General features: G+C 33.9%; 1 protein-coding gene across 4 annotated transcripts in view; it reads left to right on the plus strand.

Moving 5' to 3' along the window:
- Positions 1-13,358, plus strand: part of LOC111413572 (transcription factor Sox102F) — a 232,035-nt gene that overhangs the window by 163,326 nt on the left and 55,351 nt on the right. For all 4 annotated transcript variants that reach the window (XM_071199723.1, XM_023044597.2, XM_023044604.2 and 1 more), the window contains one exon: positions 12,217-12,831. In XM_071199723.1, the coding sequence (XP_071055824.1) occupies positions 12,217-12,831 (615 nt within the window). The remainder of the gene's footprint in view (positions 1-12,216; positions 12,832-13,358) is intronic.

The raw sequence follows: 13,358 nt of genomic DNA on the forward strand, positions 1-13,358 counted from the left end.
CTTCGCCTACATTTTCTAAATCTGGTATTAATGCCATATTATCTTCTTCAGTTTCTTTATCCGTATAACACTTAATGAAGTTCGACCCATTGTCAGTAATTGTGTCTGGAATTTTTCCATCCAAATCATATGCCTTATATATAAATGTCGTCTAAAATTTCTGCAATTCTATCATATGAATGTGTTCCTTCAAATCGACAACAAGATAATACTACAGATTTTCTTTGTAGATTGTCGGTTATCCAATGACAAGTTACTCCAATGAAACTTCTCTTCTTAAAAGACCATATATCAGCTGTTGTACAGACAAAAGCGCATTTTGACAAATCAAGTTTAATGTCTGTGATCATCTGACTGCAACTATCAAAACTTATTGAAAGTATATATAAATTATTGTATATAACTAATATACGTATGATGATAAATGTTAGGTATAAGAAAACTTTAAAAGATTGTTATTTTACTTACTATTGAAAGTACTGGAAATAGATAAACTACTTGGAGTAAACAAATACTTCTTCAAGTACTTCTTATGTCAAAGAAGTAACAAGTATCCAGTACATTTTAAGTTAAATACTGAAAGTACAAGTATTAAGTACCTACAATTTGAAAGTACTGGCAGTAAACTACTTAAAGTAAAAAAGTACTGAATACTTTACTTGCAGTACATTTTTACTGCAAGTAGCTTAACTCTGTTATTGGTCTAACTGGAATATTATTTTTATGTATTTTTGGCAGGGCGTATAGTTTTGATACTTCTAGGTTCATAGGTATTAGGTTGTTGCTGTCGCTCATGATTCTTTTATTACTCCTATGTTTTCTATAATCATCTGTTTGGTCTTCTTGTGGAAATTAATGGTTGGATTTTTTTTTATATTCTCGAAATGATTTTCATTTAGGAACTCTTTTGTCTGTTTTATGTAATCATCATCTTTAATTTTCTGTTTTATGTTCTTGATAATCTTGTGTTCTTCTTCTGCCTTCTTGTCTCGCTGTCTTCGCAACTGTTCTCGATTCTTTTCTTCCTTTATTAGGATTAGTTGGATATCTTTGTTGATTATATTTTCTCTCTCATGTCCTTTTATTGCTGCTTGGATCTCCATTGGCAACATTGGTAGGTCCATTTGGTTTTTTGGGGCATGTTTTAGTCCCTTCTGTAATAGTTCTTCTTTATAAGTACGAAGGCTTTCACGGCCGGTGTGAATTAAACTAAGATTAGAACTAAAACTAGAACTAACACTAGAAACTTTCGGGTTTTGCCGTGCGTCTTTTAATAAAAGGTTTGACGTTTCGGATGCCATGTTGCAACCTTCTTCAGAAACTGGTTCGAAACCGAAACGTCAAACCTTTTATTAAAAGACGCACGGCAAAACCCGAAAGTTTCTAGTGTTAGTTCTAGTTTTAGTTCTAATCTTAGTTTAATAGTTCTTCTTTTTTATCAAATACTGTGGAAGTAGTGTTTGTGAGTTTGGGAAGAAACTTATGTATTTCTGTCTGTTTTTCCCTTTCTATGTTGTTGGTCTTTTCTTAATTTATTAAGTTTTTTATTTTTTTTCGCATTTCGGTTAAGATCAGAACGTCGTGTGTTTTGGCTTCATTAATGATTTCTTCAACTATAATGTGATGAAAATAACAATTTAGTTGTTGGTAGTTCTTATAAAGCTCAATTAAAGTTTATAATCAATAACCTTAAAATAGAGAAAACTTATTTCTAGTTCCCACAAACTAGGTCAAAACGATTTTTTAAACTCAACATTTTTTATGAGTAGAAAATTGACATATTGCACATTAAAACTTTTATTTCAAAACTTTTTCTTCATCGATGATCTCATTATGTAGACGTTAAGCTTGAATCTAATCTAAAGTTTGTTTCTTGATTCCCGTAGACAAGGTCAAAACGATTTTTTAAACATTACGATTTAATGTTAATAGTCATCTACTTTACAAGTTTCCTCAAAGCTCCTTTTCTACTCTTGGAGTTTATGATTGATGATCTGATAATAAAGACTTTATTTAAGACTTTTTTAACTTTCATTATCGATGATTAGAATATAAAGAGTTTAAACTTTAATTTAATAAATGATCAATTTATTTTTGTAAATTTTTTCGGTTAACTTTTTTGTATTTGTGCTGTTTAAAAGTGGTAATTATATCACAATGTGGAATGTACAATTTCGCAATTACAGCGGATTTTTGCGGCCTATCCGAGACGGTACGTGTCTTGTTACCGGTCCGAACGTGTCCCGGTGCGGAGGCAAAAACTCGCTCGTCGAGAGACGCGGGGAATTTTCTGCGTTTCCCGTACGCCGGTTGCAGCACCGCGAGCGTGATCCGCATTGGTAATGCAAGAAACCGACCTCAATGCGGTATCAGAACCAACTACTCTTCTCAGTACACTTCGACAGATCCACTCTTGTATTTTAATCTAATTTATCCATTTCAAAAACTAACCATAACCGATGTTCAATAACAAAAAGTAAAGATATTTCATCGAAACTTAAAAAAAGTTAAACGTTTTAAGGTTTTTAAAGTTAGAAAAAGAAAGACGAAGAAAAAAAATAATCGTTGTTAGTAAAGCGGAAAAGATAACGGTAACAAGCGGTAACCTGTCAGAAACTATTAAATCTCTCAGAAGACAAATTAAGGAACGCCTATATACGCATACCGAGAGAAGGCAGGTTGAAAAAAGAAACTTAAAACTTGACTTCTCCTCGTCAAAAGAAAAGAAAAAAATAAAAAAAATAATATCGGCAGCTTCCAGGACTCCTACTTCTTCTCTTCATAGGCGTTGTCGTCGTCGTCGTCGTCCGCTTTTGAAATACCCGGTTTGTCCGAGTTAAGTAATAAGTAATAAACGATTTTACGATTGTGATAAGCCGCCCCTAATTTGCATACCGCCGTCCTGTCGATAAATCCGTTTAAAATACGACTTTCCCACCTCTCTAAAGAGAGACCGCACGAAGAAATAGATTTTATTATGAAAGAGAACTTTGAAACGACGAAAAAAAAACTAATCACAAAAAAAATATATATGTGAGTGCGTGTGTGTGCGTGTGTCTTTAAAATTGTCTTGTAACGAAATTAATATCTGGCCCGAAACACCTGTTACACCTTTGTCATTCCACACACTCACACTGTTACATTTTGTATGTCAGTAAATTGCATAACTATAGAGGTTATAAGCAGTTTATAAACTAACCGGTGCTTTCGCTTAATTATACTTGAAAATATAAATGAATCTTTAAAAAATTTAATTGGGTGAATTTAAAAATGTTAAATAAGAAAAATTAATTAAGATATCTGCAAAGAAATTTAGGATGGAGCTTATTTATAAATTAATGCTAATTTAAAAATTTTAGCATCTGTTAACTCACTAAAACACAAACATTCTCCGAAGATCATCAATCCAGACTAGAAATTACACAATGAATAAACTCTCTTGTGCAATGAACTTTTCGTAAAAACCAAGTCGCGTCTGCTTTTAACATTACATAATTAACAATATACCATACACATAGTTTCTTGTCGTCATCGTTTCATTTTCTCGTCCGTTCAGATGACGATGTGATGATGATGTTTCTGTATGCGTGTGTTGTGTGTGCTGGGGACTCTTCTCTTTGGGTACCACGTGTGTCCTTTGCCGCTACTCTCGAATGGCGAGAAAGATAAAACAATCTGCTCGGACAATGGCGCCTTTGTAAAAACAGGAAATGTGAATGGAGTTGGCACACATTTAAGTTGAACGATGCGAACGGTTTCTTTTCTCTCTCGTTCTTTTTCTCTTCTCATTTTGCTCTTGGGTATTTTGATGTCTTTAGCCGAACGAAACGAACCACTTGCTTGTTTGAGTTTATCGGGAAGTCGTTAAATAACGATGAAGAGTTTTGAGTGGTGTAATTTTTTTGTCGATGATGATGTCATCTAGAAAAGTTTTAATTTGCTATCGGTATTTTTTTTTTGGGGAGGTTTGAGATTTATTTAAAGATTGATCGGTCATTGTATACACTCAAAGCATAAACAGTTTTAATGAGAGCACGTGAAAACTTTTATAGACAAAGCATTTGTTCTGCCAAGTGGTTTATAAAAGAGACCGTTTGATTGACTTCGGTTAGCCGCGTGTGATTGACTTCGGTTTACTTGTTCTTTGTGATTCTTTTCAACTGGGGAACCCGAAAAAAGAAAAGTTTCTTTGTATACTCTTCTCTCGGAATGAAAATAAATTACATATTGTAAACGAAATTCTTTAAACTTGACAAACTAAGACAAACTCTTTTTCGTAGAAACCTTTTTTTTAATTTCTTACGCAAGATTCTTATCGATGAAGCAGGTGATGAAAAAATTGGTTTATATATATATATTTAAAGTTGAAAATTTGCATAATTTTAATTATGTAATTTAAGTAGACAAACTCCACTTTTCCTAGAAAACTTTTTTATTTTTTAAATAATTTAAAAAAACTTATTTACGCAAGTTTTTTATACAAGAAGCAGGTGTTGAGAAAAACTGGTTCATGTTTTACTCCATCCGTTCCGGCGCTAACCATCAAAGAAAGGACTCCGTACAAATTAATCAGCGCCAGATTAGGAATACATTAAGTAAGGGGACGAGTTGGTTATTTAAATTGAGATTGAAAGTCAACGATAAAACCGAAACAACTCCGCTTTTGCAGCGTCCCTATAAGAGTCAGCATATAGGTGTATAATCTCTTTTTTAGAAATTCGTTTTGATTACGTTTAATTAGATCGGTTAAAATGATTTATACGTCTGTATCGGAAGTTGATATCAAAATAACTCTGAAAGAAACTTTACAGGTACACATCCTGTTTCAAATTTTCGACATGGAAGTTATAAATTTACTTAGTTTTTCGTGTAAGCAAACAAGTCACCACCCCTATAGTTTGAGATAAACATCCTCCACCACAACTTGAATACCAAAAAAAAACCCTAAAATGAAACGAGGGGATGAAATATCGTCTTTAACAATTTTCAAACAACTCTTGTACTTGATCTGTTATACTTTACGAGAGGACTTTCTTTTCCCCCAACCCGGAGAATTTTTTTTAACTATGTTTGATGGGGCGTTAGTAAAGCGGTCTGATGGGGACAACCAGAAAGAGGAATCTATTCGATAAAAACCGAACCTTATACATATATGGATGATATTGTATTTTGATGTAGATTTTAGGATATTATTAAAAAGTAATAAAAGTTTAGAACCGGTTAAATCTTAATTGATTTTAAAGATTAATTGTTTATATTAAAAAATGGATTCTGTTCGAAAAATTTCCAAAGATTAATGAATAAAAAAGATATAAAAGATTAAAAGATATAAAAATGATTTCTAATGAATAAAAAAACATTCCATAATCAATACAAATCAAAAAAATCTTCTAAAAAGATTAAAAATGTTAATCAATTAATACTATAATTAAAACAAATTAAAACTGAGTTCAAATTACAGTCTTTCTCAACGACTCCTCCACTACAAGCCATGTAATGAAAAATTGGATCATGATTTATTCTTTCCGTTTCAGCCAATTAGCGCCAGGTCAGGAATACGTTAACTAAGAGAACGAGTTGGTTATTTAAGTGGAGATTGAATTTTAAAGATAACAAAGACCTTTCGCCTCTACCATTCTGTAGTTACATCCATGCCTTCTAACATGTCTAACTCAACACATTATAATCCAAAGCTGATAAGTGGTGGGGTTGAGTTTCTCTATACGCACAAGAACCAGCAAAGTATGCGAATCCAACTTTAAAGCAACCCAACTCAACTTATTACAATTCCAAGTTGAAATGAGAGTGGGTTGCTTTGGAAATCGAACCAATTACATGCCAATCTATTGTAATTCTATGTTGACACATGGTTCACATGGTACAAAAGCAACTCAACCACGAACTAAATCACGTCAACTTCAAACCTATTTTACTTAAGTGCAAATAAATCAATTCATCCTCAAATCCCATCCAACCCCAAACAGACTGGAAGCAACTTAAAGCCACTTAATCACAAAACCATCCACCTAATTGTAATTTAATGTTGGTACGTGGTTTGTTTTTGCTAAAGCAATGCAACCAACTGCAAACCAAGCCAACCTAACTTCAAAGCAAATCAATCTATCTTTAAAGCCCACTTAACTTCAAACTAACTGGATCCAACTTCAATTCAAGTTAACCCCAACTCAAGGGACCAGTCCTAAAGCAAGTCAATTACAAAATAACTTAATAACAAAACAAACCAATTCAACCCAAAGTAACCAAAGTAACTCTAAAATAAAGCTACCCAAACTTGATAAAAACTCAAGCCAATTCCAACACAACCTAACCTAACCAGTAAACAAACCAAATTCAAGACATCTGTGCCTGCTATGATTTTAATGTTGTTTTCTCTGCAGATTAAAACCACATTGTCTGCATAGGATATGATCCTTATATCATTTTAACGCAATCTGTATCCCCACCACGCATCGTTTCTTCAATTATTTTGTCTATATCTAAATTGAATAGAGCTGGGATGAGGCTATCTTCTTGAGTTGCAATATGCCTTTCGTGAATCTGTCTTCTGTTCTTATAAAAATCTGGACACCCGTACTCATCTTACTTACAAACGCCACAGTATTCGAGTGTATGACTCATTTCTTTAGCAACAAATCTACGTCACTTAGTCTCATCATATCAAACATCTGCTTGAGGAGGTTCTGTATTTGCTACGTTTTCTACCTTGTCTTCGAACAGTTTTATGAAATCACTCTCCATATCTTTCTTAAACTTTCCCCAGTAGCTTTCCTTGATTGATTAGATGTTTGCGGTTATTCTGTTTCTCACTGCCTTATATTCTTTGTATGTTGCGCTTGATCTATTCTGTAAATAGGATCTTCGTTTTTCCACAGCTAGACCAATCCTTTGTGTTGGGTCTTGTATTACTTGATGTGACTTTTCTCCTTAATGCTGATATAATTTCAGGATAAATTTTCTTGGATTCTGTTCGATGTTTTCCATCTTCTATACTTCTTATTTTCGTCAATACAAGGTAGTGCTTAATTCCCGACAAGGTTTTGACCTCTAGTATTTTACTGATGTATTGATTTGTGATTTGGAAATCTACATTGATTTTTGACTTTTTGTACTTTAGAATCTATATTTGTGTTGTGGCTTATGGAGGTCTCTTGCCACTTTCGTTTATTGTCTGATCATTGTATCTGTTTTTGATACCTGATATAACCTTGCTTCTAATTATTGTATTTAAATCACCCAGGATTATAATTTGATTGCGAAATTTTTGGATAATTCTTTTATTTTAAATCGTCTTTTTAAAATTTTTTTGCTTGCAATTTAATAATTATCTATTGTTCATGTGAAGTCACAACCGTAATGTTCATGATACGTCATTCTCATCGTCCGATTCATGCACATCGAGGACATTTAAACTATTATACGGAGCTGTAAGTTCTCGTCATTGAGTTCGGCCTCCATTACCATTTGCACAAATTCCGAATCTGCAGAAGTATTTAGGTTGTATGGCACAATTCCATTAGGTAATGTTTCGTTTTATTATATTGTGATTTGCAGTGTGACGGAAATGAAAGTGAAACTATTTTTGGCAGCCAAATTTAATGCTTCTATGGGAAGATGAGAAAATTGTCGTAAATGAGCCTTTTACATTAAGAACGTAGACTGCATGTTTTGGGGAGGGAACAGAAAAACCGGTGGGATAGAAATCCCCTCGTTATTGGCTCCTAAACTAATTAGACTTAATTTGATCTGCTCTTCTTATACTTCGCAAGAAAATCACCTTTCCAATCTACTACGTTAGTACCGTTGCGAAACCGATTTCATCCATATTCCATATATCCACTTCTTGAAATGGATGATGTGACTATACCAAATGCAGATTGCGAAAAAGCATGTACATAAACTGTAACTAATTCTAACAAAGCAAAATTAATATATTTTTTTTATTAAAATTCAGATAAAATAATTTAATAAACGTAGGAATCAAATCTAATTATAATTTTAATGATTTGTAAAAATGTACATTTTGAAGGAAAGAATTATAAAAAGAGAGAAGATGATGAGAAAATGTATAAAAGGAAATATATAAAAGAAAAATAAGTTGGTGAAAAATTTTTGAAAGGAACGTCGACGTCGACAGACGCGGGGCATAATGAAGTAAAAGAAAAATATTTATTTGTGAGAAATTAGATTTTGTTTTCTCGCCGTCCTCTCCTGAAGGTTTTCAGCGAGCCAATCGATAAAAGCACCGCCCGGTTCTCCTAAATATACATTTTAGCAGAGAAGTTGCGCCTCTTTCTACTTTTCTCCTCTTTCTCCAGCGTTCACAAAAAAAAATAAATTAAATACCTTTTCTTTTATTTGTTTTATTTTCTTCTCTCGTTCTTATTAGTCTCTCAAAGTCCGAGTACGGATGCATTATTCACAAAGAACACGAAGGAATAAAAATTCCCTTTTCAAAAATTTCACAATATACCCCTACATTCATAGAGCTTCAGTTTTAATCTGATTTATTCGAACCTTTGATATTTCATTTCTTTTAAAATTAAATTAATTTTTTAAAAAAACGAAACTTATTTAAACCTATAAGTACGAAGGCTTTTCAGACCGGTGTTAATTTAACTAAAACTAGAACTAACACAGTTCACCTATCAATAGAACTAATCCTAGGCCTAGAAACTCTCGGGTTAAACACGTTTTTTGAAAAGTGTTTAACCGACACCATGTTGCAACTTTCTTCAAAAACAAGCTCGTAGTTGTTAAATTAATACATTTCTGTTGAACTAAAGCTGGAATTAACGCAAGACTCACAACTAGAAACATTCGGGTTTAGCAGTACGTCTCTCAAGACGCCTAAACCCGAATGTTTCTAGTGTTAGTTCCAGTGATTGTGTTAATTCTACTTTTAATTGTTATTCAACGCCGTCTAACTAGCGCTACTTACCATTGCCACTAGAACTAACACAACACCTAGAACTAGAATCATTCGGGTTTAGCCGTCTTGAGAGACGTAGCCGCACGTCTCTCAAGACGGCTAAACCCGAATGATTCTAGTTCTAGGTGTTGTGTTAGTTCTAGTAATGATGCTAGTGTACAACTAGAACTAACACTAGACCGACAAATAGAAACATTAGGGTTTGGCCGCAAGTCTCTCAAGACGGCTAACTACTATCACTGCTACTAGAACTAACATTAGCCGTTTTAAGAGACGTGTGGATAAACCGGAATGTTTCTAGTTCTAGGTCTAGTGTTAGTTCTAGTTTTACACCAGCACTATCACTAGAACTAGAAACATTCGGGTTTAGCCGCACCTCTCTCAAGATGGGGAAACCTGAATGATTCTACTTCTAGGACTAGTATTAATTCTAGTGATAGTGTTGGTTCTAGTTGTTATTCAACGCCAGGTTATTGTATATTTTTATTGAAGCAAAAGTAGAACTACCTCCAGACCTAGAACTAGAAACATTCGGGTTCAGCGTTCTTGAGAGACGCACGGTTAAACCCAAAACTTTCTAGTTCTAAGTCCAGTGTTAGTTCTAGTGATAGTATTAATTCTAGTTTTAGTTGTTATTCAGCGCCAAGATGTTGTATATTACTATTGAACTAAAATTAGAACTAACACTAGACCTAGATCTAGAAACATTCGGCTGTAACCGCTTTGAGAGATGCACGGCTAAACCCGAATGTTTCTACTTCAAGGTCTAGTGTTAATTCTAGTGATAGTGTTAATTTTAGTTGTTATTCAGCGCCAAGTTGTTTCTGGTTCTAGATCTAGTGTTGGTTCTAGTTTTAGTTTGTTTAAATCTTTCTTACATTTCTTGTGGTGATCTTTTATAATTTCTAATTTAGAAAATGTGCATTTTTATAATTAGAAATTATAATTAGATTCGGTTTCTTGTTATTTTTTAATTTCCTCGAGAATTATTCAAGTGCACTGAAAATTCCAACTACAACGAAACGATCAAATAGACATAAAGTAAATACTGATTTTTTTTTAAAAACGGAGACGCGAATACCAAACGAAAGCGCGCGTCTGAAAGTTTTTTTATCCGTTCGGTTTTTATTTTATTTTTTATTTCAGTCAAGCTGAAATATTTTTCATTCACGAAGCACGCGGCCTCCAGAATTGTCCATATATGACGGACTTCCAACTTGATAAACGAGCTCTCGTAGGTCGGCAACGGAACGCTACACGCACTTATATATATATAGTATATATCCCACATCGCTCGGTAATTGGATTTCTTGTCTATTTTATTCATTACGTGTACACCGTTTCAAAGTGCGCGCCTGCTTTAACCATATCTTCTTCTTCTACTTCTTCGTCTCACTGCTTACCACCGAGAAATGATTTCATTTTGGTTTTATTTATATCGTGTATGGATCTGTTTTGTATGTGTGAGTGTGGTAAGAATTTGAAACGGATAAAAAAAAATAATAAACCAACCAGATTAGTAACGGCGGTTCCTAATTCGGCACGATTGTAATAAACCAACGGAATTTATCGGATTACCATAAAAGATGAAGAATGTTTGTATGATTAATGGAACGTTTTTGAAAAAAAATCGATTTGTTTGAATGAATTCTCGATATAAATCAAAGAAACAGATGACAAAGCGGAACAAAACCTCCTCCTACTCGTTCTCTTTCTATCTGTAACTATTTGAGGGGGTGGTAGAAGCCGTCATCATCATCAGCGTGGTCTTTATCATAAAATAGCCGCTCCGGCCCTAATCACTAATACATTCCGCTTCTTCTTTTGGCGAAAGCCCTGGCGTAATAATAACGGCCTCGAGTGGGTATTGTCGAAATACACCGTTATACACATGTCGTCGTTGTATCTGTCCCCAATGTTGAGGATAAAAACCCCAAGGGTCACCCCCAATCGTTCGGAAGATAATAATAATAAAGGTTTTCATCCCTTCTCTATGTCTTTTACTCCCTCAATCGATTTTTGTCATCAAGTTTCGTATCATTTACGACGATTGTTGTGTTAATAATCATCATTTTAGTACTTTCCCCCTCAAAATCCAGTTTAATAATAATTTTCATAAACCTATTAAAACGAAATGAATTTATCTAATGAAGAAGAATAATAACAATTGTAATAAACAATTTTTCATTTTAATGTTAAATTAATGTCTTTTTATATCCGGGAATTTAAAGTCTTTTTAATCCTTATAAAAACCTTTTTTCCTTTTACATTTCGAAGAAGCCACAACATCACTTTACAATTACCCATGCGTTATTTATTGTCCTATTTTGCATAATTTCTTGAATGTTAATCGCATGCAAAATAGAAATCCTGGTGAATAATCTAGGTTACTACTTCTTATATACATATGCAAAGTTTTAAAAAAATCAATGAATTTTATCAAAAAAAAAAGATGTTAAAAATAAATCTCGGTTTATAAAAAAAATGATTTGTTTCGTTCGAATAGATCGTGTTGCTTTAAAAGCATCTTCGAGTTAAAATGCTTCACTTACTTCGACAGCGAGTTTAAAACGCGCCGCGAAGTCCGGAGGCGGCATCAATCATGATGATGTTGAAGTCGAAGTTGAATTGTTGGGTGAGCTTTGGTGTAACCATAAGCGGCAGCGGCGCTTTAAGTGTTCAAGTTCGTGATGTGGCTCTTTGCGTTTTCAAGACAGACTTCGAAAGCATTTTCTTTTAATAACAATTAGTTATGTCCGGATGAATCCATCTGGTTTAAAAATACCAAAAAAAAAAAAGTTGGGAAGAAAGAGGAAATTTCCTTTCTCCTTGGAATCTTTAAAAATAACTGTTATCATATTCTAAAGAAATTTGGGACACATTGTTAATATACATAATTTAATCTCAACAATAACGTCTCTGTTTATCATAAACAAAAATATAATAAGGATTTTAGATAAAAAGAAAAAAATAAAAAAAGAGAAATCGCTAGAAATCATTATTTTGGTTGATTATGAAGAAGACCTTTTGACCTCAGACGATTGTTCTCTAACGTATTACTTTAAAATAACAAGTCTTCATAAACACCACGACACGTTTAGATTCGTGATCAAATTATAACTAAAACGTTATTACGAAATCTCCTCCTCCTTCAAACCATCCTCCAGGTCCGAAAATGCAATTTGACGTTATTTCGCCTTACGGAAATTGCATCTTAAACTGACCGAATCACAAAATCGATAACTAATCGAGCGTTAATCTTCCAGGACTATGTCTTCTAAGAGGAAGTCACCGCCGACCAAACTCCAGGAAGGTAGCAATCCGAACGTGGACGAGGGCGCACCTCACCCTCCAACCATCGTAGGTGGTGGAGGAGGCAGTGACGGGGGTTGTCTCACCGACCAAGACGAAACCAGCAGTAATAATTTGAGTGATATTGGTGAAGACGACCCAACAACGATGCTCACGAACCCGCCCAGTTTCTATAAACTTTCGGAATCTTCATCTGGGTCGGTTTCTGGGAGTGAGGTGGATGATGGTCTCGAAGATGAAAATAGATCACCTCCGAGTAAACGTCCAAGGGTTCTTTGTAATGATCCAATGGTAACCGTTTTGGGACAAGATTCACTGGCAGCTCTTAATGCTAAAGTTCGCCAGGAAGCCGAAAAGAGACGAGATAGTTCGGAGAGGAGCTCCCCTATAACGGACATCAAGACTGGATTAGCTCATAATAATAATAATAATAATTTACCGAATCACAATCCCGTTAAAAGATCGATGGATGATGTACTTAAAAGACTTACTTCGAAAATGAATAATAGTACATTGAAGGAAGAAAAAAGGCCTACACCTTCAACTACACCTAACTCAAGTCATAATTCGTAAGTATTTTTATATATTTTTAATAATTTTTAAATAGATCTTGATTTATTAATCGGTTGAAGAAGGAAATTGAAGATGAAATAATGTGGGTTAGTCGAGTTATTGTTATCAGACATATGGGGTACAGATTGAGCTGAGAGGTCAAGGCGAGTGAGATATATTGTTATGAGTGTTATGACATCGTTTTGTGTAACAACGGATGCTGTATTTGACCTTTATATTCCATTCAAGACAAAAAAAGTTTGCTTATTTGTAAAAATTAAAAATAACCATCTTTATTATCCAACAACATAGGTCTCATCATTCGAATTGTTTTGATACTACTAGAATACTTGAGATATTTTTGGATCCGAGCCTTACCGGCTAATATTTATCGCCATCTGTCATAAGTATGCCTCTATAGTGTGGTGTTAGAGGCCAAGTCGCCTTCGACCAACTTTTTGGCTATCAAAAAAGATGCAATTAAATCTAAATTACTACAATTTAAACTTTGTGTTAACCAAAAAGCTTTTTCGAAAAAAACTTC

The sequence above is a fragment of the Onthophagus taurus genome, chromosome 11 (assembly GCF_036711975.1).
Source record: "Onthophagus taurus isolate NC chromosome 11, IU_Otau_3.0, whole genome shotgun sequence".
Taxonomy (NCBI): Eukaryota; Metazoa; Arthropoda; class Insecta; order Coleoptera; family Scarabaeidae; genus Onthophagus; species Onthophagus taurus.